Raw genomic sequence first — 26,483 nt, forward strand, 5'->3', positions numbered from 1 at the left:
ACTGACTTCCAGTGCTAAGAACAAAAAAAATAATTCTCAGGATATTCATGATGAAGCTCCTAGAACAAACCGGCGACAATCACCAGTATATATGAAATAACAATATATATTGCATCGGGCAAATAAAACAGAAGTATACATGTGCATACATAGATACATATGCAAACATGCATACACATGTGCGCAGAGCCAGGAGCACAGAAGGATGAAACAAACAGTGCAGCGTGTAGTGTCACAGAAACTGCAGTAAACAGTGGGAATATGGACAGAGGGCCACTATATGTACTGTAAAAAGGCTCATCGTAAAATGCAATAAGTAGTAGTAGTGGTCCCTAAGCACAACAAAATCTAAAACAGGTACTAAACTGCAAAAAAGCAAGCAGTAAAGTCTCATACAGTACGTGCATCATTAGAGCAGCATAAACTGTGGTAGAGGGCAAACATCATACTAAATGATATCACAAAATATAGAATCTAGGGCCTCAGGAGCAGGCCACAAATATAAGTATAGTAAGAGGGCAATGCCAACGGTAATAGGCAGAACAGTGAACTGAGCTAAAGCTAGTAACACATCTCACGTTGGATCGCCAGAACAGTACAGCAAAAACCACAGGGTGTATTGGGTAAGAAAGAAAACAGTCGGCATCAACTGCTGTTAAAAAGTCTTTAAAGGAATCGCCTTCAAAAATCTGGAGCCGGGCTGGATAAATCAAGGCAAACTTCCGGTGAGCTCTGAGTAAACGAGAGCAGATAGGAGAGAACTCCTTACGGGCCCGGGTGACTTCTGCTGAATAGTCCTGGAATATATGAATTTAACACCGTCCCATTTGAGATCACGCAGGCGTCTGGACGCCGACCAGATAGCATCCTTGTGTTGATTATTCAAACAGCGGAAGATCGTCACCCGCGGTCTCTTATCAGCAGACGGTCGTGGTGGACCAATCCTGTGTGCTCTTTCCACAACCATATCGGAGCATTCAGCCTGAAGACCCAGCAACTCCGTGATAGACACCGTTAGAAAGCGATGAAGTTCAGCACCCTTTAAGGAGTCACTTAAGGTCACTATTCTGAGGATGTGCCTCCTCAAACGATTCTCGAGGTCGTCAAGTTTGTTAACATGATTGTAGGATTTCTGCAGAGTCATTAGCAGCCTTCAGCTCCTCAACATCCTGGAACACCACCCCCACTCTATTGTCAGTGGATTGCACCTTCTGTATGAGCTGTTTGAGCTGTGATTTTATATCCAAGACAGCCTGTGACAATTTTGCACAATGTGCATCCATAAGAGGACCCATTGTTTCCTGGATAGCCTTCACGACCTCACTATAAGTGAAAGGGCAGAATGCGGCTGGGAAACTGTTTGGGAGTCAGATAGTGCAGCAGCACGTGTGTCTCCTTCCCCTGTGTGCTGCGCTGCATCTGCGGCAGCCATATTGGTAGAGGCGCTCCGTTTCTCAGAGTGGGAGCGGTGTACCGTAGGCGGCCGCTGTGAGGGAAAAAAAATTCTCCATCTGGTCCCCCAGGCTATCCGCAGGCAGGGAGAGTGGCGTGCGCTGTGCAGGGAGCCGCGTGTGCGGCGTTTGTAGAGGTGAGGTCGCCGGGGCAGCAACGGAGCTCCTCGCCAAGCTGCCATCCGCCGCTTCGCCAGAACCGGAATTCAGGTCATCCTATTAACCCTTACATGCAACATTCATCCTGAGGTTTATCAATACGGGTCAAGAACAAAGGATCCCAGAGCGACCTTTGTGGATGACCTGTCAACTTTTGTATGGCTCATGTGTTTCCACCAATTGCCCTGTGATCCAGGGTGATGTGAAAGGTAAGACAAGGTAAGGGTGCCGTGATATTAATAGCTCCGGCTTGGTCCAGAAGACATTGGTGCACAGATCTGCAGAGGATGTCGATGGATGCTCCATTCCTACTCCTTCAACGTCCATATCTACTGTCTCGGTGTCCTGGTTATCACAGATGTCTGGATCGACTGTCTTTGACGGCGTGGCTCTTGAAACTTCCATCCTGAAGGCAAGAAGATTCTCACAACAGGTAATTTAAACTATGCTCAGAGCAAGGAAACCCTCCTCAGCTCGTATTTATCACCAAATATGGCAAGCCTATATACAGTAGTGCAGTGATCTAGAATTTGACCTTTGGTTTTCAGAGTTTCCAGAGTCTTAACATTCCTTCAAGCAGGAATGCATAAAGGTTTTACGGGTGGCTTCCTTGAGAGTACAAGTGTCAGCATTGACTGTATGGTTTCAAAAGAAAATTGCTAACCTGCAGGATGTGCGCACGTTTTTCCAGGGAATGCTGCACATTCAGCCTCCTTTTGGCCTTCCTACAGTGCCTTGGGACTTAAGTTTAGTCCAAAAGGCCCTTCAGGTTGCCTAATTTGAACCACTAAAAAGAGTGGATTTTAAATGGTTGACAGCTAAAGTTCTCTCTCTACTGGACATGGCGTCAGCTAGAAGAGTTTCAGATTTAGGGGCATTGTTATGTCGCCCTCCATTTATCTAAATACCACCTTAACGAAGAAATTGTAGTCTTGGCCTTCCAGGGGCCGGACTTTGCTGCGGGAGATGAATCGTTTGACGTAGTCCGTGCCTTAAGGATCTATGTGGATCGTACCAGTGCCATCAGAAAGACAGATTCTCTCTTCGTTGTCTACGGATTTCACAGGAGGGGATGGCCTGCTGACAAGCAGACATTGGCGAGGTGGCTTCGGATGAAAATTTCAGAAGCAAATTCTCTAGCTGATCTCCCTGTTCCAGCTAATGTCTCTGCTCACTCTACACGTAAGGTAGGTCCATCACGGGCAGCACACTGTGGTGCTTCAGCAGAACAGATATGTAAGGCGGCCACATGGTCTCCATTAACACATTCATTAGACATTATGCCTTTGATACCTTTGCCTCTCAGGACGCTGAATTCGGGTGAAAGGTTCTCCTGTCCAATCAGGAGCGTCCCCACCACTAAATTGCTTTGGGACATCCCAATGTTATCCTGTGGATCCCGCAGGAGAAATATTCGTTATGGTAAGAACTTACCGTTGATAACGTTATTCCTCCTAAGTCCACAGGGATCCCACCCTACGCACCTGATTTGAGGATCCTTTTACTCACTAACCTCTTCCTTCTTGTACGGAAGCGTGTTCATGTGTGTTCTTATCGCCTGATTAGGGCTCTCTATGATGCTCCTGCCTTGAGCTTTTGAAAAACAACTGATTTGCCTGAGCCAGGAGGCAGGGATATATGGACGGGCCCGTTGCATGCTGGGAGGCCGAAAGCTTTGACCAATTGGTGCAAATCCGCTGTCGCGTTATCATATCCCATTGTTATCCTGTGGATCCTGTGTACTTAGGAGAAATAGCGTTATCAACGGTAAGTTTTACCATAACGAATATTTTGTATTACCCATTTCATGTAGCTGGTTCTACTGGTTACATATTAGTACAGAAGTATCTTCAAACATAGTTTATGCATAGTTCTGTTTTGAAGTATATTCCCTGGAGTTATGTGGTCAGACTAATTTCCAAGCCTTTGATTGACGACACTTGCTTATCTGTATAATGGAATGCCTTTTTGGGTAGCTTTAGTTGTGATATACATTATGGGTTGTTGTTTTTTTAACAGATTGTTCATAACTATTCGTGTTTTGTTTTTTTCTTTAAAAAAACAACAACAAAAAATGTGTCATGTTTTTTTAAATCACATTAGTGACTGCTATATAATCAAGATATTTGATGACCACATTTGTACTATTTGGAAATGAACTGTAATATCCAATTTGTTGCAAGGCAGGTGTATTCACTATGTACCCCTCCAGCTGCTGCGGGACCTAAGAAGTTCAGATTATTTCTAATAAATATTTCAAATGCCAGCATTTATATATGCTGCAGACGCAAGGCGCATCTTATTACCATATACGATAAAAGTGCGCTGTACGTCGCAAACACTACATCCCTTAAGAGAAAACAAGTACTCGCACACATTGTAGATTGAGGTCCAACGCTCAGAGATGTATATATTTGATATTAAAAGGGTATGCATACAATATAACACATGTACAGTGTATATATGGTTACAGTGTTACAATTACACAAGAAGCAGTTGTAGTTACATAAGGATCAATTACAGCTACAGCCAGCATACATCACCCTGTCCCATGCTCAGTGAACAGTCGTCTCCATTTTAGAGTCTGCCCCAACAGGAACAAAAACAAACAACAAAAACAGAAACAGAACTTCTTGGGTGAGGGGAAAATACCTATATACTGTGTATTGGGGGAAGTACATGTCTGGGACTGAGTCTTCTGTTATTGGTCCAGGGGAGGGAAATCTCTCATTCATGATGTGTTATTGGTCAGTTCATATGCAAGCAACGTCCAGCCTTGAAGAGGGGTTAGCCACTGGTTTGTGCTGCACACATGCTGTCTTTGTTCTAATAAGAGTGACTTTAGATTTCATATATTTAACCATAACTAATCGTTGCAATGTGCTACAATCTAACCACAGCTATCAAATTAACACACTTATTCCCCTGATCATTTTGCCACCAAGCATGACATGTTTATCTTGTTCCGTTCCAATAATACATATATCTGATGTTAAACTCTATTATATAATTTAATACATAATGATACTAAACATGTTTTGTCTATGTGTTGTATGAATATGTTGTATATCTCTTTGTGGCTTGTCTGTGCGTATGCTACCGTATATCGCTGTGCACGCTGCGTGTATGTGCACGCACAGCAGCCCATCTGTTTGGAGTTTGTATTTGGTGTGTATGTAATAATTTTTGACTTCGACAAACCATACACCCCAGCATGCTGTGCCACAGTTATAGCACGCCTTAATAGCAAAACGGTGGCAGGGCATGCTGGGATTTGTGGTTTCACCGGCCATATGTCGAATATCCCTGTTGCGAGGATTAGAAGTCACCCAGAGTTTGGGATCAATAGGTCACATAATCCCAGAGAATCCCCTGTTGTAGTTTAGATGACAGCGGAATCGGATTTGCTTCCTGATGATTCAGGATTGCCCCCCCCCCAGTGAATAAATAATCCCTGTGCCATTCCCCAGTGTTTATTTCCACAGAGCACCATTCATCACGTTTTGAATACTGCCTGTTATATAAAGCCTACAAAGCAGAATAAACCTGAACAGTCATTGTTCTGTGTGTCCTCTGCTGATCTTACCGTCCCCCAGAGTGCTGAGGAGCACAGTAATGTCACACAGGCTCAGAGACAGCAAAGCGTAATTAGGTCACATCCAGCGGTGGCACACAGTGAGGGCGAGTGCAGGATCTGAGAGGAATCTGTGTCAGACATCTCTCTCTCCAGCTGCAATCCCTGTCAGGCTTTTCCTCGCAGACCGGGAAGCAGAGATCCGCCGTCTGATTTGCGGCTTAAAGGATTTCGCAATTTTAAAGAAATCTCACATTATGTCACAAGATCTTTCGCATCCGCCCCAGGCTGGGAATTACAGTTACAGCGTCATTAAATTCTTCATTTAAAAATCATGGTTTACACAGTGAAATCAATTTACATCCCTAATAGCTGGCGCATTATTTATTTATTCCGTGTTGCAGTGTACCCATCATGCACATTTAGTACTGTAGATTAAAGCATTGTGTCTTTGCTCATTGAATAAAGTTTCCCATCGTCCACCGCAGCAATGCAGCATAGGTGGAACGTGAGGATATATTGCAGAGAGCTAGTGCTGCGGTGGCGGCGTGGACGGCGGAACGACACGCTGCACTGCAAGGGGTGCAAATACATGTATTCTTTTTCCATGCAGGGTAAATACTGGCTGCTTTTGCATGTGGCCCACAAATGCTGGACCGCTTTATTGCTACCTCGGTTTAGATTTTACTTTTGGGTACGTCCCTCTCATATAAATATCTCTGCACATCTTTATCTGCTCCACGTGCGGTGCAGAGCGATTTCACCAAGGGGCAAAGTTACTGCTTTTATGCTTTGCTATTGGCTCACAATCAGGCCCAACTGTGTTTTTGTCATCAGGGCATATGGGGAAGTGATTGACCATAATCTGTCATTGATCAATTCATCCCTATAATGGGGTTCATACAAGGGAGGTCACCAGAAATACTGGCCGTGCAGCTGATATTTAATGTTTCTCAGCAAAAGCAGCATATACAACGCCCTCACCCTGGAAGATGTCCTTGTGTGCAGACATTTGGCCTTTTTATAGGTGGTGTTGGAAACCTCATTGTGTGCTATTCTATGTATTTGGGTGGTCATTCCAAGTTGTTCGCTAGCTGTATTTGTTCGCTGCGCAGCGATGAGGCAAAAAAAAACGTCACTTCTGCGCATGCGTGTCGTACTATTACAACGAACGATGTAGTTTCACACAAGGTCTAGAGAAGCTTTTCAGTCGCACTGCTGGCCGCAGAGTGATTGACAGGAAGTGGGCGTTTCTGGGTGTCAACTGACCGTTTTCAGGGAGTGTTCGAAAAAACGCAGGCGTGCCAGGAAAAACGCAGGCGTGGCTGGGAGAACGCAGGGCGTGTTTGTGACATCAAAACAGGAACTGAACAGTCTGAAGTGATCGCAAGCGCTGAGTAGGTTTTGAGCTACTCTGAAACTGCACAAAAAAACTTTGTAGCCGCTCTGCGATCCTTTCATTCACACTTCTGCTAAGCTAAAATACACTCCCAGTGGGAGGCGGCATAGCGTTTGCACGGCTGCTAAAAACTGCTATGAGCGAACAACTCTGAATGACCCCCTTGGTCATTAGTAGTAAAAGCGCATGAATTTATACATACATACATACATACATACATACATACTTATAGATTACTAATATGTTTTTGTCTTTTGAATGCAGGAAAGATGTAGTAACCAAATAATACAGTCAGGGGCCTTTTAACAGAGAAGTGGGCCCGCGTGCACACTCCGGATGGGCTTCCTCCTCTACACGGTGCAGTAGGCTCTGGCATTGTGCCAAAGTCTACTGCGCATGTGCATGTCTCCAGAAACATGGCGTTCGCCATGTTCTGGAGACTAATTTCACTACTGCGGATGCGCGGCAGCCATTTTGGCTGTGATTTTTGCCACTGCTGCATTGCCCAAGACGAGACTCGATCTGATTCTTACTTAACCTCGTTTTGATTATGTGAAGAAGAAAGCAGGACATTATATAGCATTGAGATAAGACCTTTGGAGGAAGGATGGAGAAGATCCTGGGTCTTTCAGTTATAGAACGGGCTCTACTGGAAAGATGGGCTAGAACTGGGTGGATGAAATGTCTAATTTGTAAATATTGGTGGAAGTGGCCCCTGGGAAACCCTGGAAGAGCAGCTATAACAGAACATTCAGGGAAAATGCCTGATTTATACCATTTGCGAAACATACAGATGTCCTATTATCAAATTAGCCCAAGTAACCCCGTTTGGTGCACCATAAAAAGTGCAAATAAGCTGCACCATGCGTCTTGTAGCGAATTTGCATCTGTTTTGCACTGCGAATGCGACAAAAGCACAAAGTACGAACGCCCTGAACACCACTAGTATATTTTCATGACACAGCAGTGTGCGATACGGACACTAACCTGAGAAAAGGAAGAGACCAGCGTCCGATGTGACGGAGCTGTAATATACCATATGAGCTGTAATATACCGTGCATCTTGGCACGCAGCCTCCTGCTCAGTGGGGGTAATTCAGACCTGATCGTAGCAGCAAATTTTGTTAGCAGTTGGGGAAAAACCATGTGCACTGCAGGTGGGGCAGATGTAACTTGTGCAGAGAGAGTTAGATTTGGGTGGGGTGTGTTCAAACTGAAATCTAAATTGCAGTGTAAAAATAAAGCAGTCCACCCCCCACCCCCCCACACCATTATCCACCCCCACCCCATGTGGGGAGCACTTACCACCCAGATCACCGTGGAGAATCTGACTTCAAAACTCCGGCGCCGCAGCATGCTGCCCCGTGTCCTCCTGTCCTAGCCGGCTCCAGATGCATTACTGGGAGGAGGCGTGGCCACGCTGAGCCTGCTGGGACATCCCCGCCTCCTCCCAGTAGTGCCTCTGTGAAGAGCCGGTTGGACAGGACACAGGACAGCATGCTGCGGTACCGGAGTTTTGAAGTTCAGTCTCCGCGGTGGTCTGGGGGGTAAGCGCTCCCTCCTCCCAACGCCTGCACCTCTATCATGTTTGGGGGGGGGGCAATGTTGCCCCCTTGCCCCCCTATTCCGACGCCTTTGCTCCATATGGCACAAAAATGATGGCTAAATAAGGACACATTCATGTCTATGGAGAGCCGAAAGGAAAAAGGATTACTTCATAAATAGATCATTGGAGATGACGATAGCTGAAACGTGTTGTTGAAATGTGATCAGAAGGTTAGGGGTGTATGGATAATTTGATGGGTGCTGAAGTGTGGGGCCAGGCGGAGGAAGTTACCAAACTCCGGATCCCGGTCAGTGTGTATGCATTGCACCAGTTGGGTCCACAACGTTCCAGAGGATCAGGTAGATCGCATCACTGACTGGCGTAGGACACAAAGGGCCTTGAAGGGGACGCTGATTGGGAGAGAGAGAAACAAATGTTACAATCCAGGTAGAATATTCATCTTTATTGAAGCGATTTGACAAATTCTAGAGATAGTACATTCACTCTACAAGGACGGGTCATTTTGAGTACAATGGGGGGGGGGGGATTAATGATGATCTGATTTGACTGGGAGCTACTTAATAGTTTTGGGGAGCCGATTGCTTCTAAATCTTATTGCAGGTTTCTGCTCGCACCATCATGAAGTAAATTTACAAACACCCACTAGATGGAATATAGAGCAAGCTTGCCTGATGTCGCTGCAGATACTGTGATGTGTTTGGTCAGTCATGAGACGTAGAATTAGTACACAAGCTGATTTTTGCTTTCATTTTTCCATTATCTATATGTTTTGTAATAATACCACATGCCGACATTCCGCACAAATCTGAAGTGGAGAGTTAGGGCTCCGCTACAGGAGGGAAGGATTAATGTTACGTTATGGGAGGGGAGGGATAGGGTTAGACTATGACAGCGGACGATTTTGGTTAAGCTATGGAAGGAGAGGGTTAGGCACTTGGGGGATGCTTAAGGTTGTTTACTGATGGGAAGGGTTAGGGTTAGGCACTAGGGGGAGGGTTAGGCGCGGGGGGGGTAGGGTTAGGCGCTAGGGGGAGGGTTAGGGTTATGCACTAGGTGGAGAGTTAAGGTTAGGCACTAGGAGGAGGGTTAGGGGTAAGCTATGGTAGGAGAGGGTTACAGTTAGGCAATAGGGAGTGGGTTAGGCATTAGGGGGAGGGTTAGGCACTAGGGGGAGGGGTTAGGGTTAGGCACTAGGAGGAGGGTTAGGTTTAGGCACTAGGTGGAGGGTTAGGTTGAGGCACTAGGGGGAGGGTTAAGGTTAGGCACTAGGGGGAGGCTCACGGTTAGGCACTAGGTGGAGGGTTAGAGTAAGGCAATAGGGAGGGGGTTAGGGTTAGGCACTAGGAGGAGGGTTAGGGGTAAGCTATGGTAGGAGAGGGTTACAGTTAGGCAATAGGGAGTGGGTTAGGCATTAGGGGGAGGGTTAGGCACTAGGGGGAGGGGTTAGGGTTAGGCACTAGGAGGAGGGTTAGGTTTAGGCACTAGGTGGAGGGTTAGGTTGAGGCACTAGGGGGAGGGTTAAGGTTAGGCACTAGGGGGAGGCTCACGGTTAGGCACTAGGTGGAGGGTTAGAGTAAGGCAATAGGGAGGGGGTTAGGGTTAGGCACTAGGTGGAGGGTTAGGGTTAGGCACTAGGGGGAGGGTTAAGGTTAGGCACTAGGAGGAGGGTTAGGTTTAGGCACTAGGTAGAGGGTTAAGGTTAGGCACTAGTTGGAGGGTTAGGGGTAAGCTATGGTAGAAGAGGGTTAGAGTTAGGCAATAGCGAGGGGGTTAGGGTTAGGCACTAGGGAGAGGGTTAGGCACTAGGGCAAGGGTTAAGGTTAGGCACTAGGTGGAGGGTTAAGGGTAAGCTATGGTAGGAGAAGGTTAGAGTTAGGCAATAGTGAGGGGGTCAGGGTTAATCTATGGTAGGGTTAGTCACTAGGAGGAGGGTTAGGGTTAGGCACTAGGTGGAGGGTTAGGATTAGGCACTAGAGGGAAAGTTAGGGGTAAGCTATGGTAGGAGAGGGTTAGGGTTAGGCAATAGGGGGAGGGTTAGGGGTAAGCTATGGTAGAGGGTTAGGGTTAGGCACTAGGGGGAGGGTTAGGGGTACGCTATGGTAGGAGAGGGTTAGAGTTAGGAAATAGGGAGGGGGTTAGGGTTAATCTATGGTAGGGTTAGGCACTAGGAGGAGGGTTAGGGTTAGGCACTAGGTGGAGGGTTAGGATTAGGCACTAGAGGGAAAGTTAGGGGTAAGCTATGGTAGGAGAGGGTTAGGGTTAGGCAATAGGGGGAGGGTTAGGGGTAAGCTATGGTAGGAGAGGGTTAGGAACTAGGGAGGAGGTTAGGGGTAAGCTGTGGTAAGAGAGGGTTTGGGTTAGGCACTAGGGGGAGGGATAGGGTTAGGGTTTAGCGATAGTTACCTCCAGAAGCACCGCATGATCCCTTGGAAGTCATCACAACGTCACCGCCAGGCCCAGATGACCCCATACCAGTCACCACTAGACCACCAGGGATGGTTTGTTGACTTTATGATCGTGTTGACATGATGAATTCTTGCAGCACCTAATATCTTCCCCTCCTAGTATGATCCAGTCCCAGACACCCCACCACAACCTCCTGAGACATCTCATCCCGGATACGTTCCCGCTGCACTATAATGCATTTGCGTTACAGAAACACTAACCCTGTACAGTATGTGGCTTTTGGTATAAATCTTTAATGACATGCAGATCCCACCGGCTGCGTTTAACTGGACCCAAACGTATATTTATTCATCTCTCCACCTTGCAGCTGTCCTGCTGTATCCTTGTACTATGGGGCATATTTACTAAGGTGTGAGGTTTTTTAGAAGTGAAGATGTTGCCCATAGCAACCAATCAGATTGTAGCTTATTATTTTCTAGAAGCAGCTAGATAGATGGTAAGTGGATTCTGTGGAATGGATGGGGACCATTTGTTTAGTACCTCTTGTTAAAATGTACTTATTCAAGCATTTGTAGGCCCGCAAGTTAACCTCAAGTTCATCTCAGAAAGGGATGACACCAACACCCAGCGGCACTGACCTTTGGATCTTGGTCCTTATGCTACTGTCCTCTAGGAAGCCCCCCTCAAAAAAAAAAAAAAAAAAAAATATATATATATATATATATATATAATATTCAACATGAAAGAACGAAGTAGAATGTTGAGTGCAGATAAGATTGCTGATTCATAGTGTCCTGTGAACGGAACGTTTATTATGACATTGCTGGACGGCTTCCAGGCGGTTGGAAGGAAGCTGGCACAGGGTACTGAGGAAACTACCAGCCGAATAACATCAACATCATCTCTGCACAAAGAGAAAAATGATCTTTGCAGAGTAGAAAAGAAGCGGGACAAACAGTATATGCTTGTATTTGGGAATGAAATGAACCGTACACCAGAACGATTAAGGTTCCGTTGGATGAAGCTCAAATAACACAATAAGCTGTTCTTTGTATATGCCATACTGTATAAAAGTACCATGCTATAAGCTAGCAGTGCCTTGCAAAGTGCTGGAAATCCCTGCTTAAGGGGGGTAATTCCAAGTTGATCGCAGCAGGAAATTTTTTAGCAGTTGGGCAAAACCATGTGCTCTGCAGGGGAGGCAGATAATAACATGTGCAGAGAGAGTTAGATTTGGGTGGGGTGTGGTCAATCTGCAATCTAATTTGCAGTGTAAAAATAAAGCAGCCAGTATTTACCCTGCACAGAAATAAAATAACCCACCCAAATCTAACTCTCTCTGCACATGTTATATCTGCCTCCCCTGCAGTGCACATGGTTTTGCCCAATTGCTATCAAAAATCCTGCTGCGATCAACTTGGAATTACTCCCAAGATCTGGTGAAGAGAGACTGCGAGCCAGAGTTGCTGAAGTATAGCCAAATATGGATGTACGTACACGTTGTATATATACAGGCCAGTGGATATTGTAGATTTGGTAACTGAGCAAAACATCCTACACTAAGGGGTCAATCCAATTAGCTGCGAGGGGGGCAAGTTGCTTTTGCAACAGTGTAAACCACATCAACTGAACCTCATCTCATCCCACTCACGGCCCAAACTCGCCCCAGACTTGCTGATCTTTGGGGCTAGTTCAGCTTGAGTTGTAGCTTTGCAAAAAATCGTAAAACTACAACTCTCTCCACTAACGTGGCGGACGCCCAGCACATGCCCTCCACCCTTCCTGCCCAGCTAACATACGAGCGTTTCGCTAAACAGCGTAGCGCTTGCATCTTTAGGGTAGCCCCCTGCCTTCATAGCCTAGCTGTGAAGGCAGTCACTGGGCCGTCATATTTTCGGTCGCAGTGGCTGCGTGGGACTTCACGCATCCGCCGTGGCCTGCCCCGCAAACAGTCCAGACAAGCCTCCGTTGTCTGGAACGCGCCCCTCCGATGTGGCAACGATGCCCAGAAAATGCCACGCCGCTCCCCCGTCACTGCCACCCCTCCGTTACTTAGACTGTGATCACATGCAATCGCAGTTTAAGTACTCACAAATGCGACTAATAGTGATTTCTGCTGAATTGTGCCATTTGTACGCAGCTCGTAAACAAGAATCAGTGAGCCTGGAGCAGCATGGTTAAAAAGGGAACAGATTGCAGATGTACCTTTTACGGGCTCGTTCACTTGGGCTTTGAAAAACAAATTTTGCTATCCCTAATGCTAACTGAGTGAAAATTAACACGACATAATAATCAGATAATACAGAGATCTTGGTTGCATATATCTGCAGCTATAGGGTTAAGCCCCCAGGCCGAATAGCAAGGCGTCTCTGTCACTGGGGGTCCCCTACACTAGGTATGGGTCCGGGGTGCGGGACCCCATCATGCCGGCACGGGCCGGCTACCCCAGGGCAGTTGTGTTTTTCCCATCACATTGTATATATTTTTGTATTATTTTAATCACACTTCTGACTTACATAGCACTTATGTGCTTCTTATTAACCCCTACTAATTTTCACCTGTGTGCTGCTCTGGGGTGGCCGACCTGTGTCAGCATGATGGGGTCCCGCACCCCAGACCCATACCTAGTGTTAGGAACCCCCAGTGACAGAGACGCCTTGCCGTTTGGCCTGGGGTCTTTACCCTGTATCTGCAGATATATGCTACTAAGATCTCTGTATTATCTGATATTGGGGGTCATTCCGACCTGATCGCACGCGGCACTTCTTCGCAGCCGTGCGATCGGGTCGGAAACTACGGCCTCTTCCTGTCAATCTTCTTCAGTGCGATCGGTTTCTTCGTAAATATCCGTCGCTGTCCGGTGATCCCCAACACCACCGGCCGACGCGCCTGCGCATTGCGGTGCATGTGCAGCTCAGTCCCGATCGCACCGCTGCAAAAAAAGCTAGCATGCGATTAGGTCTGAATGACCCCCAGTGTTCATATTGCCACTGGCTGATACAAGTACTTGGACTACTTATATTATGTATTTCCCTGGTAGCCAGCATCCAGGGATAGCAGGGGGGGAATATTAATAGTGAAATAATGAATAGTGCCCCTGAGGATAAAATAAGTACTATGACCACATTAATAATTCTGTTTTTATTACCCCAGGTGTTGTCATCACATGTCATGTCCGTATAAATACTTACCTGAAATCCTCTCTTTTCCTTGTTGCGGCCTAATCTATATGGGGAGCCCGCCTACTTATTAGCAGGACAGCCAATCAGGAGCAGATATGAGGTAGCTGCTGATTGGTTGCCTGGCTTTTAAGTAGGCGGGCTTCCCAGAGATGAAGTCATTATGCGTCATTCGCTCCACGTGACCAGCTCGTTCTGTCCACAGATGGGTTTTTAAAAAAAAAATTGCTTATTTATTGTTTGGGCACAAGAAATGAGGCGGGTAATGTCATTATAAATTATTATAACATGGGGCGATATTAATGTATGATGTAAATAACGGCGGCAAAACTTTGTGTAATAAAGGGTTCAGGATGATTTACCGACGGACACAATAGCCAACGCTCATAATCCCGGAAGCCATTGATCTACAGTCAAAATTCCGACATGTTTAAAATGCCGACAAGATTAAAATGCCGACATAGAATACCGATATTTGTCATGCTGACATGTCAAAATACCGACATGAGTTTTTCTGGGTGGTGTAGGCTGACATGGACACCGTCTATGGCTTGTTGCACTCGTCATGCTTGGGCCACGGTGGTTTGCTGCACTCGGAACGCTATTATATTCCCCCTCCAGGTCCACTGGGAAGTATGAACAAGTCTGTTTTGGGGCAAAAATTCCTTAAAAACTTGTGTCGGCATTTTATAAATTAGGGCTCAACAACAGGAGGACCACGTGTGATAGCTAAAGGTAGGTACACACTATAAGATATATTGTACAATCAGGGCACCTGCGGCCAATCTGCGTGATTATCCTATAGTGTGTATAGCCATCGTTAACACGCATCGGTCATCGCGTCGTCCCATCTGATGTGCGTTATATGATGTGGTGCACATTGTGTAGTGTGTACGCAGGACCGCACAACATGTTAGACTCTGAAGTTTGGCAATGTTGTACATGAAACGATCGCACAGTGGGGGTAATTCAGACCTGATCGCTAGGCTGCGTTTTCGTACAGCAGGCGATCAGGTCTAAACTGCGCATGCACCGCAATGGTACAGAGTGGATCGTTGCTGGGCGATGGGTTTGTGCGAAGGATCCATTCGCACGGGTGTTCGCAAGGAGATTGACAGGAAGAAGGCGTTTGTGGGTGTCAACTGATCGTTTTCAGGAAGTGTTTGCAAAAACGCAGGCGTGTCCAAGCGTTTGCAGGGAGGGTTCCTGACGTCAATCCCGGTCCCGGACAGGCTGATGTGATCGCAACGGCTGAGTAAGTTCTGAGCTGCGCAGAGACTGCACAGGATCTGTTTGTACAGCTCTGCTGCAACATAGAAATCCATCTAACCTCATAAATATCACGTGTCTCCCATCCCCCTCCAAGTCACTAAAATGTGCCTTATTGAATGCACGCTCTGTTTGCAACAAATTAACATCCATCCATGACCTCTTCATATCTCACAACTTTAATCTGCTGGCTATAACAGAAACATGGCTCACACAATCAGACACGGCCTCCCCTGCAGCACTGTCACATGGTGGTTTCCACTTCACACACACATCTAGGCCTAATACTAGTAAAGGTGGTGGGGTTGGAATCTTACTGTCACAGTTTTTCACATACACTGCGATCACACACTTGCGAAAATACGCTCCCCTATGGGTGGAGACTATGCAAGCGCATGACTGCAAAAAAAACCCTAGCGAGCGAACAGGTCTGAATGACCCCCAGTGTGTACAGGAGCAACAACAATCCCTGGCCACAGTATATTGGGGGTAATTCCAAGTTGATCGCAGCAGGAATTTTGTTAGCAGTTGGGCAAAACCATGTGCACTGCAGGGGAGGCAGATGTAACATGTGCAGATAGAGTTAGATTTGGGTGTGGTGTGTTCAATCTGCAATCTAATTTGCAGTGTAAAAATAAAGCAGCCAGTATTTACCCTGCACAGAAACAATATAACTCACACAAATCTAACTCTCTCTGCACATGTTACATCTGCCCCCCTCCCCCCCCCTGCATTGCACATGGTTTTGCCCAACTGCTAACAAAATTCCTGCTGCGATCAACTTGGAATTACCCCCTTTGTGTCATCGTTCTGAAGTTTGCGTAGTATGTGTACTAGAAATTGTGTGTTTGTATGATTATTTGTTACGTTGTTGCGGTGTGTACCTGGCTATACACTCTGGTCCATGTGCATGCCGGTGATTATAAATAAACTGTACTTTTTCTTTCCCCCTGTAACCCATTGGCGAAAGGTCGCGGGGACCCCTAAGTATCAGAGTATGGGCTATAAACCATATTTAATAGGCTTTAAGAGCACGTACGGAACACCTCTCCTGAGTGCACAGGGCCTTCATTAGAAATAATCTTCTCTGCAATTGCAGATTGTGCTCCGTTGTATCTGGTAGATCTCACGCGTGCTTCCTCTCACCAGATAATATGAGGGCTTATTATACGTGACAGATAAATGGTCAGCTGCAGAACGCTGCTGTGTTATGTGCAGCTGTCCCCGTGTGATCCCTCTCCGCTCAGCCGCGTGACGTGCTCTGCAGATGCAGTAAGTGTAGAACATTCCTGCACTGGCGGCACCGTCATTCATGCAGCTTCAGTGATCAACCATTAGCCAAATTGTTGTTAGCGATCGTTCCCATTGATCAGGACGCCTAATAACCCATCGCTTGTGTATTTGTGTAGGGCGATGTGACCTCCCTGACAGAGAGTAATGTGTGACGTACTTATACATGTGTCGCTCTGCAATGTCTTCACTTGTCACCTCTTCGTACAGGCCTGTTCCCCGATGTTGGAGGAGGCTACTTCCTGCCACGCCTTCATGGGAAGATTGGTTTATATATCGCTCTTACTGGGCTAAGATTAAAGGGAAGAGACGTACACAAGGCCGGAATCGCCACTCACTTTGTTGAGTCTAAAAAGGTTGGTTGGTAATTACGTTACGCAGTTACCATCATCGTCATCGTTCTTACCCCTGTGATGCAACGTTCCAGATGCTAAACAGCGACGCGTCTCTGTACAGAGATGTGCGTCCGCCACGTCGGCTAGGCCGTGTGCATAATTCATAGTAACCTGTGACGGGTGGAGTAACATTTGTCGACGTAATGCTGACATGCTTGGAATGTCTGTATAGACTGTGTTGACATTCGTCTTGTCAACACTGATTAAATGTCGACAGGATTAGAATGTCAGCAAAATGTTGGGAGATGTGACCTCTGATCGGCCGCACCCAGGCCCTCATTCCGAGTTGTTCGCTCGCAAGCTGCTTTTAGCAGCTTTGCACACGCTAAGCCGCCGCCTACTGGGAGTGTATCTTAGCTTATCAAAATTGCGAACGAAAGATTAGCAGAATTGCGAATAGACACTTCTTAGCAGTTTCTGAGTAGCTCGAGACTTACTCTGCCACTGCGATCAGTTCAGTCAGTTTCGTTCCTGGTTTGACGTCACAAACACTCCCAGCGTTCGGCCAGACACTCCTCCGTTTCTCCAGCCACTCCCGCGTTTTTCCCAGAAACGGTAGCGTTTTTTCGCACACACCCATAAAACGGCCAGTTTCCGCCCAGAAACACCCACTTCCTGTCAATCACATTGCGATCACCAGAACGAAGAAAAAACCTCGTAATGCCGTGAGTAAAATACCTAACTGCATAGCAAATTTACTTGGCGCAGTCGCACTGCGGACATTGCGCATTAGCGACTAATCGCTCCGTTGCGAGAAAAATATAACGAACGAACAACTCGGAATGACCCCCCCTGACTCAGCTTCTCATCTCTTCCTTACTAACCTTCCCCATGTCATTCTGCCACATGATTATAGGTGACAGTCCGGGCGCTCCTGAGTGTCTGTTGTCTGCCCTCCGACCCCCGGACCGGCCAGACCTTACACAAGTGGGGCACATGAGTCTGTACTTGTAATTACCCCATGCTAGACACAAAAGATACCCCTCCTCACAAGCTGTATTTACCTGCTGGGGCCTTACTGAGCGTTGCACATCCCACCGCCGTTCCTGGAAGTGATCAGCATGCGTTTGGTACTTTGCGCTTGAAATCGCAGGTGCAACCTCGCCTGAATGACCCCCAGTGTCTCCACTGTATTATTAATAAATGTGAAAGTAAATGAATAATAAAGTGTAATGAATTACAGTACAAGCAGCCCCACATCCATTCTTTACCACTTGGTACAGATGGAGCCCTGCTCATCTATCCCTTTACTAGGATTAAGTGAGCCAGGGCAGTCGGACTTAGGGGGTCATTCCGAGTTGATCGCTCGCTAGCAGTTTTTAGCAGCCGTGCAAACGCTATGCCGCCTCCCACTGGGAGTGTATCTTAGCTTAGCAGAAGTGCGAACGAAAGGATCACAGAGCGGCTACAAAATAATATTGTGCAGTTTCAGAGTAGCTCCAGACCTACTCAGCGCTTGCGATCACTTCAGACTGTTCAGTTCCTGTTTTGACGTCACGAACACGCCCTGCGTTCGCCCAGCCACGCCTGCGTTTTTCCGAACACTCCCTGAAAACGGTCAGTTGACACCCAGAAACGCCCTCTTCCTGTCAATCACTCTGCGGCCAGCAGTGCGACTGAAATGCTTCGCTAGACCCTGTGTGAAACTACATCATTTGTTGTAATAGTACGCCGCGCGTGTGCATTGCGCTGCATACGCATGCGCAGAAGTGCCGTTTTTTGCCTCATCGCTGCACAGCGAACGAATGCAGCTAGCGAACAACTCGGAATGACCACCAAGATTGCCTCTCCAGCCGTCAGGGAGCAGAAGCCTAAACTGTGCAGGAATATAAATACCAGAGAGAGATGGATGTACAGGCTCCGTATTGTGCTGACATATGGGTACCCATTATACTGTGGTTCACTAGTGTTTATTGTGTTCTGGTCAGGGGATTATGTGTGCGGGTCTGCGCAGAGTTCTCTGGTTTCCTTCGAATGCACAAACACACGCTGCGTCCACACGTACCCTCCTCAGATTGCACTAAGTGGCATCTGCAGGTTTATTGGCGTCTTACATTACAGTAAGTCTGTAGTCTAGAAAACTAAAACAAAAGAAATACAGACAGCGCTTGCAAATTTCTTATTACAATAAATTTATTATTTGACTTTTATCTCGGTGATAATTCTCCACTAGTACTATTATAGTACCAAGGATATAAATTAATAAAAAACTTTTTCCCTTGCCTTAACAACAAATTTGCATATAAAAACTAAAACCACATTGACATCAATTAATAATGTTAAAAAAAAAATGTTCTTTAATGCTCTGCTCCACAGATTGATTTAGCTAGCCCTCTTAGTGCAAAAAAGATACAATAGTTTCAATAAGTCCCAGTGTTTCACTTAATTGCTACAAAGCTGCAACAGCTGAGTCCATTGTCTGGTTACTTATTTTCACTTGGTTTACTGCTGTTTCCTTTCTTTGGTGATTTTAATCTTGAGGTAGATGTTATAGCAATGTATGATATATATAGAATAGGGCTTGCTTTCAATCACACATAGTACGTATAGTATTTAGCAGCTTTTTTTCTCACTTTAAATGATCTGACTGAGGAAGCTGCCGATGTCAGGAGGCAGTGAAACGCGTCTCTGTATTTGTACCTGCCAGTGACAACCTACTTTACCACCCACACCGAGCATCAGGAGGAATTTGGACGTATCTCCGGATAAGGCTCATCTTGAATGGTTAATTAGCACCAGAGCCGGGAGGACTACAAAAACGGAAACCTGAGGCGGAGTGGTAACTAAAACTTAACATGGCCATGTTTTATAAAAATCGTGATTATATCCATTAATCTCATTGCTTCAAGAGTTTTACATGATTAAATTGCTGCTAACCTGATCAGCGTCATTTAAAGTGAGAAAAAAAGCTGCTAAATACTATACGTACTATGTGTGATTGAAAGCAAGCCCTATTCTATATATATCATACATTGCTATAACATCTACCTCAAGATTAAAATAAAGGAAACAGCAGTAAACCAAGTGAAAATAATACCCCTTTCACATCGCACAAATAACTCGGTACCGACACGGCATATTGCCGTGTCGAACCGGGTCAGTGTGCGATGTGAAAGCACACTGGCCGATTTAGCGGGTCGCCTGACCCGGTAAATCAACCCGGTAAAAAAGAAGGGTTTTACCCGGGTTGATTACCGGGTCAGGTGCGGTGTGAATGGGAGCCGTGTCGATGCGACACGGTTCCCATTCACAAGATAGGGAGAGGCGGCGCTGGAGATGAGCTCATCTCCCGACGCCGCCTCCACCCCCGCCCCTGCTGCTGCTGCGCGCTCCGTTGTTATGGCAACCGACCCGGTATATTGCCGGGTCGGAAAGCCAGCAGCGGAGTGCAAATGCCGGATCCCACCCGGTAAGTACACGTTTGTCTTACCGGGTAGGATCCGGCATTTGCAGTCTGAATGCAGCATAAGTAACCAGACAATGGACTCAGCTGTTGCAGCTTTGTAGCAATTAAGTGAAACACTGGGACTTATTGAAACTATTGTATCTTTTTTGCACTGAGAGGGCTAGCTAAATCAATCTGTGGAGCAGAGCATTAAAGAAATTTTTTTTTTTAACATTATTAATTGATGTCAATGTGGTTTTAGTTTTTATATGCAAATTTGTTGTTAAGGCAAGGGAAAAAGTTTTTTATTAATTTATATCCTTGGTACTATAATAGTGCTAGTGGAGAATTATCACCGAGATAAAAGTTAATTAATACATTTATTGTAATAAGAAATCTGCAAGCGCTGTCTGTATTTCTTTTGTTTTAGTTTTCTTGTCCATTTGAAGGGGGTTGGGAGTCCCTCTGTGTATAGTGAGCTGCATGCAGATTTGGGACATATACATGTTGTTAATTGAATAAAACTAATTGTATTGGCGCCAGGGGGGCTACTTTAGTGTAGGTGTTTTTCTATTGTTGTTCATAAGTCTGTAGTCTGTCCCTGTGGTAGGATATATAGAGCGTGAGCTCTAAAACGGGCAGAGACTGATGTGAGCGGTTACATATACTCTGTATAGCACTGTGCAAACTGTAGACGCTAAATAAATACATCGGGGGTCATTCAGACCTGATCGCTCGCTAGTGGTTTTTGCAGCGCTGCGATCAGGTCAGAACTGCGTATGAGTATGCACCGCAATGCGCAGGCGGGTGGCACAGGTACAAAGCGGATCGTTGCTGTGCGATGGGTTTTACGAAGAATCCATTCGCACAGCCGATCGCAAGGAGATTGACAGGAAGAGGGCGTTTGTGGGTGACAACTGACCGTTTTCTGGGAGTGGTTGGGGAAATGCAGGCGTGTCCCAGCGTTTGCAGAGCGGGTGTCTGACGTCAATTCCGGGCCCGGACAGGCTGATGTGATCGCTGCGGCTGAGCAAGTTATGTGCTGAGCAGAAACTGCACACAGTTTTTTTTTGTACCGCTCGGCTGCACATGCGTTCGCACACTTGCAAAGTGAAAATACACTCCCCTATAGGCGGCGACTATCTGATCGCAGCGCTGCAAAAAAAAACCCTAGCGAGTGATCAGGTCTGAATGACTCCCAAGGTCCCCATAACATTTTGCGAGGACGGGATTGTGTGAAGAGCCGTCTTTACCCTATGACACTTTATTTACCTGAATATTCAATGAACCTATAACGAATTCCAGACGTACCTTATTGCGCGGGACGCAGTGTGAGTGTGGTAACTGATGTACCGTTCACTAGAACCATAACCGTCTGTATGTACTGTGTATTCCCTTATTAGATTCCAGCCCTGGAAAAAGACATCGCAACACTGAGGAGCCCGTCTAAGGAAGACGTCGCTGATGTACTCCACACTTACCACACAGAGGTACATGGTCAGACGCTGCGCGGATTAGGGAAATGGACTTATGCCTTAATATGCCGGATGCGTGGGAACTAAATGCTCATGTAACAAGATAACCTCCATGAAAATGACATGTCTCTATAACCATTGTGTCTCACGCAGAGCGTTGCAGGAAATGACATGTCTCTATAACCATTGTGTCTCACGCAGAGCGTTGCAGGAAATGACATGTCTCTATAACCATTGTGTCTCACGCAGAGCGTTGCAGGAAATGACATGTCTCTATAACCATTGTGTCTCACGCAGAGCGTTGCAGGAAATGACATGTCTCTATAACCATTGTGTCTCACGCAGAGCGTTGCAGGAAATGACATGTCTCTATAACCATTGTGTCTCACACAGAGCGTTGCAGGAAATGACATGTCTATATAACCATTGTGTCTCACGCAGAGCGCTGCAGGAAATGACATGTCTCTATACCCATTGTGTATCACGCAGAGCGTTGCAGGAAATGACGTCTATATAACCATTGTGTCTCACGCAGAGCGCTGCAGGAAATGACATGTCTCTATATAACCATTGTGTCTCACGCAGAGCGTTGCAGGAATTGACATGTCTCTATATAACCATTGTGTCTCACGCAGAGCGTTGCAGGAAATGACGTCTATATAACCATTGTGTCTCACGCAGAGCGCTGCAGGAAATGACATGTCTCTATATAACCATTGTGTCTCACGCAGAGCGTTGCAGGAATTGACATGTCTCTATATAACCATTGTGTCTCACGCAGAGCGTTGCAGGAAATGACATGTCTCTATAACCATTGTGTCTCACGCAGAGCGTTGCAGGAAATGACATGTCTCTATAACCATTGTGTCTCACGCAGAGCACTGCAGGAAATGACATGTCTCTATAACCATTGTGTCTCACGCAGAGCGCTGCAGGAAATGACATGTCTCTATACCCATTGTGTCTCACGCAGAGCGTTGCAGGAAATGACATGTCTATATAACCATTGTGTCTCACGCAGAGCGCTGCAGGAAATGACATGTCTCTATATAACCATTGTGTCTCACGCAGAGCGTTGCAGGAAATGACATGTCTCTATATAACCATTGTGTCTCACGCAGAGCGTTGCAGGAAATGACATGTCTCTATAACCATTGTGTCTCACGCAAAGCGTTGCAGGAAATGACATGTCTCTATAACCATTGTGTCTCACACAGAGCGTTGCAGGAAATGACATGTCTCTATATAACCATTGTGTCTCACGCAGAGCGTTGCAGGAAATGACATGTCTCTATATAACCATTGTGTCTCACGCAGAGCGTTGCAGGAAATGACATGTCTCTATAACCATTGTGTCTCACGCAGAGCGCTGCAGGAAATGACATGTCTCTATATAACCATTGTGTCTCACGCAGAGCGTTGCAGGAAATGACATGTCTCTATAACCATTGTGTCTCACGCAGAGCGCTGCAGGAAATGACATGTCTCTATAACCATTGTGTCTCACACAGAGCGCTGCAGGAAATGACATGTCTCTATATAACCATTGTGTCTCATGCAGAGCGTTGCAGGAAATGACATGTCTCTATAACCATTGTGTCTCACACAGAGCGCTGCAGGAAATGACATGTCTCTATATAACCATTGTGTCTCATGCAGAGCGTTGCAGGAAATGACATGTCTCTATAACCATTGTGTCTCACGCAGAGCGCTGCAGGAAATGACATGTCTCTATAACCATTGTGTCTCACGCAGAGCGCTGCAGGAAATGACATGTCTCTATAACCATTGTGTCTCACACAGAGCGTTGCAGGAAATGACAGGTCTCTATAACCATTGTGTCTCACGCAGAGCGTTGCAGGAAATGACATGTTTCTATACCCATTGTGTCTCACGCAGAGCGCTGCAGGAAATGACATGTCTCTATATAACCATTGTGTCTCACGCAGAGCGTTGCAGGAAATGACATGTCTCTATATAACCATTGTGTCTCACGCAGAGCGTTGCAGGAAATGACATGTTTCTATACCCATTGTGTCTCACGCAGAGCGCTGCAGGAAATGACATGTCTCTATATAACCATTGTGTCTCACGCAGAGCGTTGCAGGAAATTACATGTCTCTATACCCATTGTGTCTCACACATGACAGGTCTCTATAACCATTGTGTCTCACGCAGAGCGTTGCAGGAAATGGCGTCTATATAACCATTGTGTCTCACGCAGAGCGTTGCAGGAAATGACATGTCTCTATAACCATTGTGTCTCACGCAGAGCGTTGCAGGAAATGACATGTCTCTATATAACCATTGTGTCTCACGCAGAGCGTTGCAGGAAATGACATGTCTCTATACCCATTGTGTCTCACACAGAGCGTTGCAGGAAATGACAGGTCTCTATAACCATTGTGTCTCACGCAGAGCGTTGCAGGAAATGACATGTCTCTATATAACCATTGTGTCTCACGCAGAGCGTTGCAGGAAATGACATGTCTCTATACCCATTGTGTCTCACACAGAGCGTTGCAGGAAATGACCTGTTTCTATACCCATTGTGTCTCACGCAGAGCGTTGCAGGAAATGACGTCTATAAACCATTGTGTCTCACGCAGAGCGCTGCAGGAAATGACATGTCTCTATAACCATTGTGTCTCACGCAGAGCGTTGTAGGAAATGACATGTCTCTATACCCATTGTGTCTCACACAGAGCGTTGCAGGAAATGACAGGTCTCTATAACCATTGTCTCATGCAGAGCGTTGCAGGAAATGACGTCTATATAACCATTGTGTCTCACGCAGAGCGTTGCAGGAAATGACATGTCTCTATAACCATTGTGTCTCACGCAGAGCGCTGCAGGAAATGACATGTCTCTATACCCATTGTGTCTCACGCAGAGCGTTGCAGGAAATGACATGTCTCTATAACCATTGTGTCTCACGCAGAGCGCTGCAGGAAATGACATGTCTCTATAACCATTGTGTCTCACGCAGAGCGCTGCAGGAAATGACATGTCTCTATACCCATTGTGTCTCACGCAGAGCGTTGCAGGAAATGACATGTCTATATAACCATTGTGTCTCACGCAGAGCGCTGCAGGAAATGACATGTCTCTATATAACCATTGTGTCTCACGCAGAGCGTTGCAGGAAATGACATGTCTCTATATAACCATTGTGTCTCACGCAGAGCGTTGCAGGAAATGACATGTCTCTATAACCATTGTGTCTCACGCAGAGCGTTGCAGGAAATGACATGTCTCTATAACCATTGTGTCTCACACAGAGCGTTGCAGGAAATGACATGTCTCTATATAACCATTGTGTCTCACGCAGAGCGCTGCAGGAAATGACATGTCTCTATATAACCATTGTGTCTCACGCAGAGCGTTGCAGGAAATGACATGTCTCTATAACCATTGTGTCTCACGCAGAGCGCTGCAGGAAATGACATGTCTCTATATAACCATTGTGTCTCATGCAGAGCGTTGCAGGAAATGACATGTCTCTATAACCATTGTGTCTCACACAGAGCGCTGCAGGAAATGACATGTCTCTATATAACCATTGTGTCTCATGCAGAGCGTTGCAGGAAATGACATGTCTCTATAACCATTGTGTCTCACGCAGAGCGCTGCAGGAAATGACATGTCTCTATAACCATTGTGTCTCACGCAGAGCGCTGCAGGAAATGACATGTCTCTATAACCATTGTGTCTCACACAGAGCGTTGCAGGAAATGACAGGTCTCTATAACCATTGTGTCTCACGCAGAGCGTTGCAGGAAATGACATGTTTCTATACCCATTGTGTCTCACGCAGAGCGCTGCAGGAAATGACATGTCTCTATATAACCATTGTGTCTCACGCAGAGCGTTGCAGGAAATGACATGTCTCTATATAACCATTGTGTCTCACGCAGAGCGTTGCAGGAAATGACATGTTTCTATACCCATTGTGTCTCACGCAGAGCGCTGCAGGAAATGACATGTCTCTATATAACCATTGTGTCTCACGCAGAGCGTTGCAGGAAATTACATGTCTCTATACCCATTGTGTCTCACACATGACAGGTCTCTATAACCATTGTGTCTCACGCAGAGCGTTGCAGGAAATGACGTCTATATAACCATTGTGTCTCACGCAGAGCGTTGCAGGAAATGACATGTCTCTATAACCATTGTGTCTCACGCAGAGCGTTGCAGGAAATGACAGGTCTCTATAACCATTGTGTCTCACGCAGAGCGTTGCAGGAAATGACATGTCTCTATATAACCATTGTGTCTCACGCAGAGCGTTGCAGGAAATGACATGTCTCTATACCCATTGTGTCTCACACAGAGCGTTGCAGGAAATGACAGGTCTCTATAACCATTGTGTCTCACGCAGAGCGTTGCAGGAAATGACATGTCTCTATATAACCATTGTGTCTCACGCAGAGCGTTGCAGGAAATGACATGTCTCTATACCCATTGTGTCTCACACAGAGCGTTGCAGGAAATGACCTGTTTCTATACCCATTGTGTCTCACGCAGAGCGTTGCAGGAAATGACGTCTATAAACCATTGTGTCTCACGCAGAGCGCTGCAGGAAATGACATGTCTCTATAACCATTGTGTCTCACGCAGAGCGTTGTAGGAAATGACATGTCTCTATACCCATTGTGTCTCACACAGAGCGTTGCAGGAAATGACAGGTCTCTATAACCATTGTCTCATGCAGAGCGTTGCAGGAAATGACGTCTATATAACCATTGTGTCTCACGCAGAGCGTTGCAGGAAATGACATGTCTCTATAACCATTGTGTCTCACGCAGAGCGCTGCAGGAAATGACATGTCTCTATAGCCATTGTGTCTCACGCAGAGCGTTGCAGGAAATGACATGTCTCTATATAACCATTGTGTCTCACGCAGAGCGTTGCAGGAAATGACATGTCTC

The 26,483-nt window shown here is 46.2% G+C and overlaps 1 protein-coding gene across 1 annotated transcript in view; it reads left to right on the plus strand.

The window, feature by feature from the left end:
* The window catches only part of HIBCH (3-hydroxyisobutyryl-CoA hydrolase), a 180,877-nt gene that overhangs the window by 78,573 nt on the left and 75,821 nt on the right, over positions 1 to 26,483 (plus strand). Inside the window, exons 8-9 of the mRNA XM_063932227.1 lie at positions 16,505 to 16,650; positions 21,478 to 21,564. Of these exons, the coding sequence (XP_063788297.1) occupies positions 16,505 to 16,650; positions 21,478 to 21,564 (233 nt within the window). The remainder of the gene's footprint in view (positions 1 to 16,504; positions 16,651 to 21,477; positions 21,565 to 26,483) is intronic.

The sequence above is a fragment of the Pseudophryne corroboree genome, chromosome 7 (assembly GCF_028390025.1).
Source record: "Pseudophryne corroboree isolate aPseCor3 chromosome 7, aPseCor3.hap2, whole genome shotgun sequence".
Taxonomy (NCBI): Eukaryota; Metazoa; Chordata; class Amphibia; order Anura; family Myobatrachidae; genus Pseudophryne; species Pseudophryne corroboree.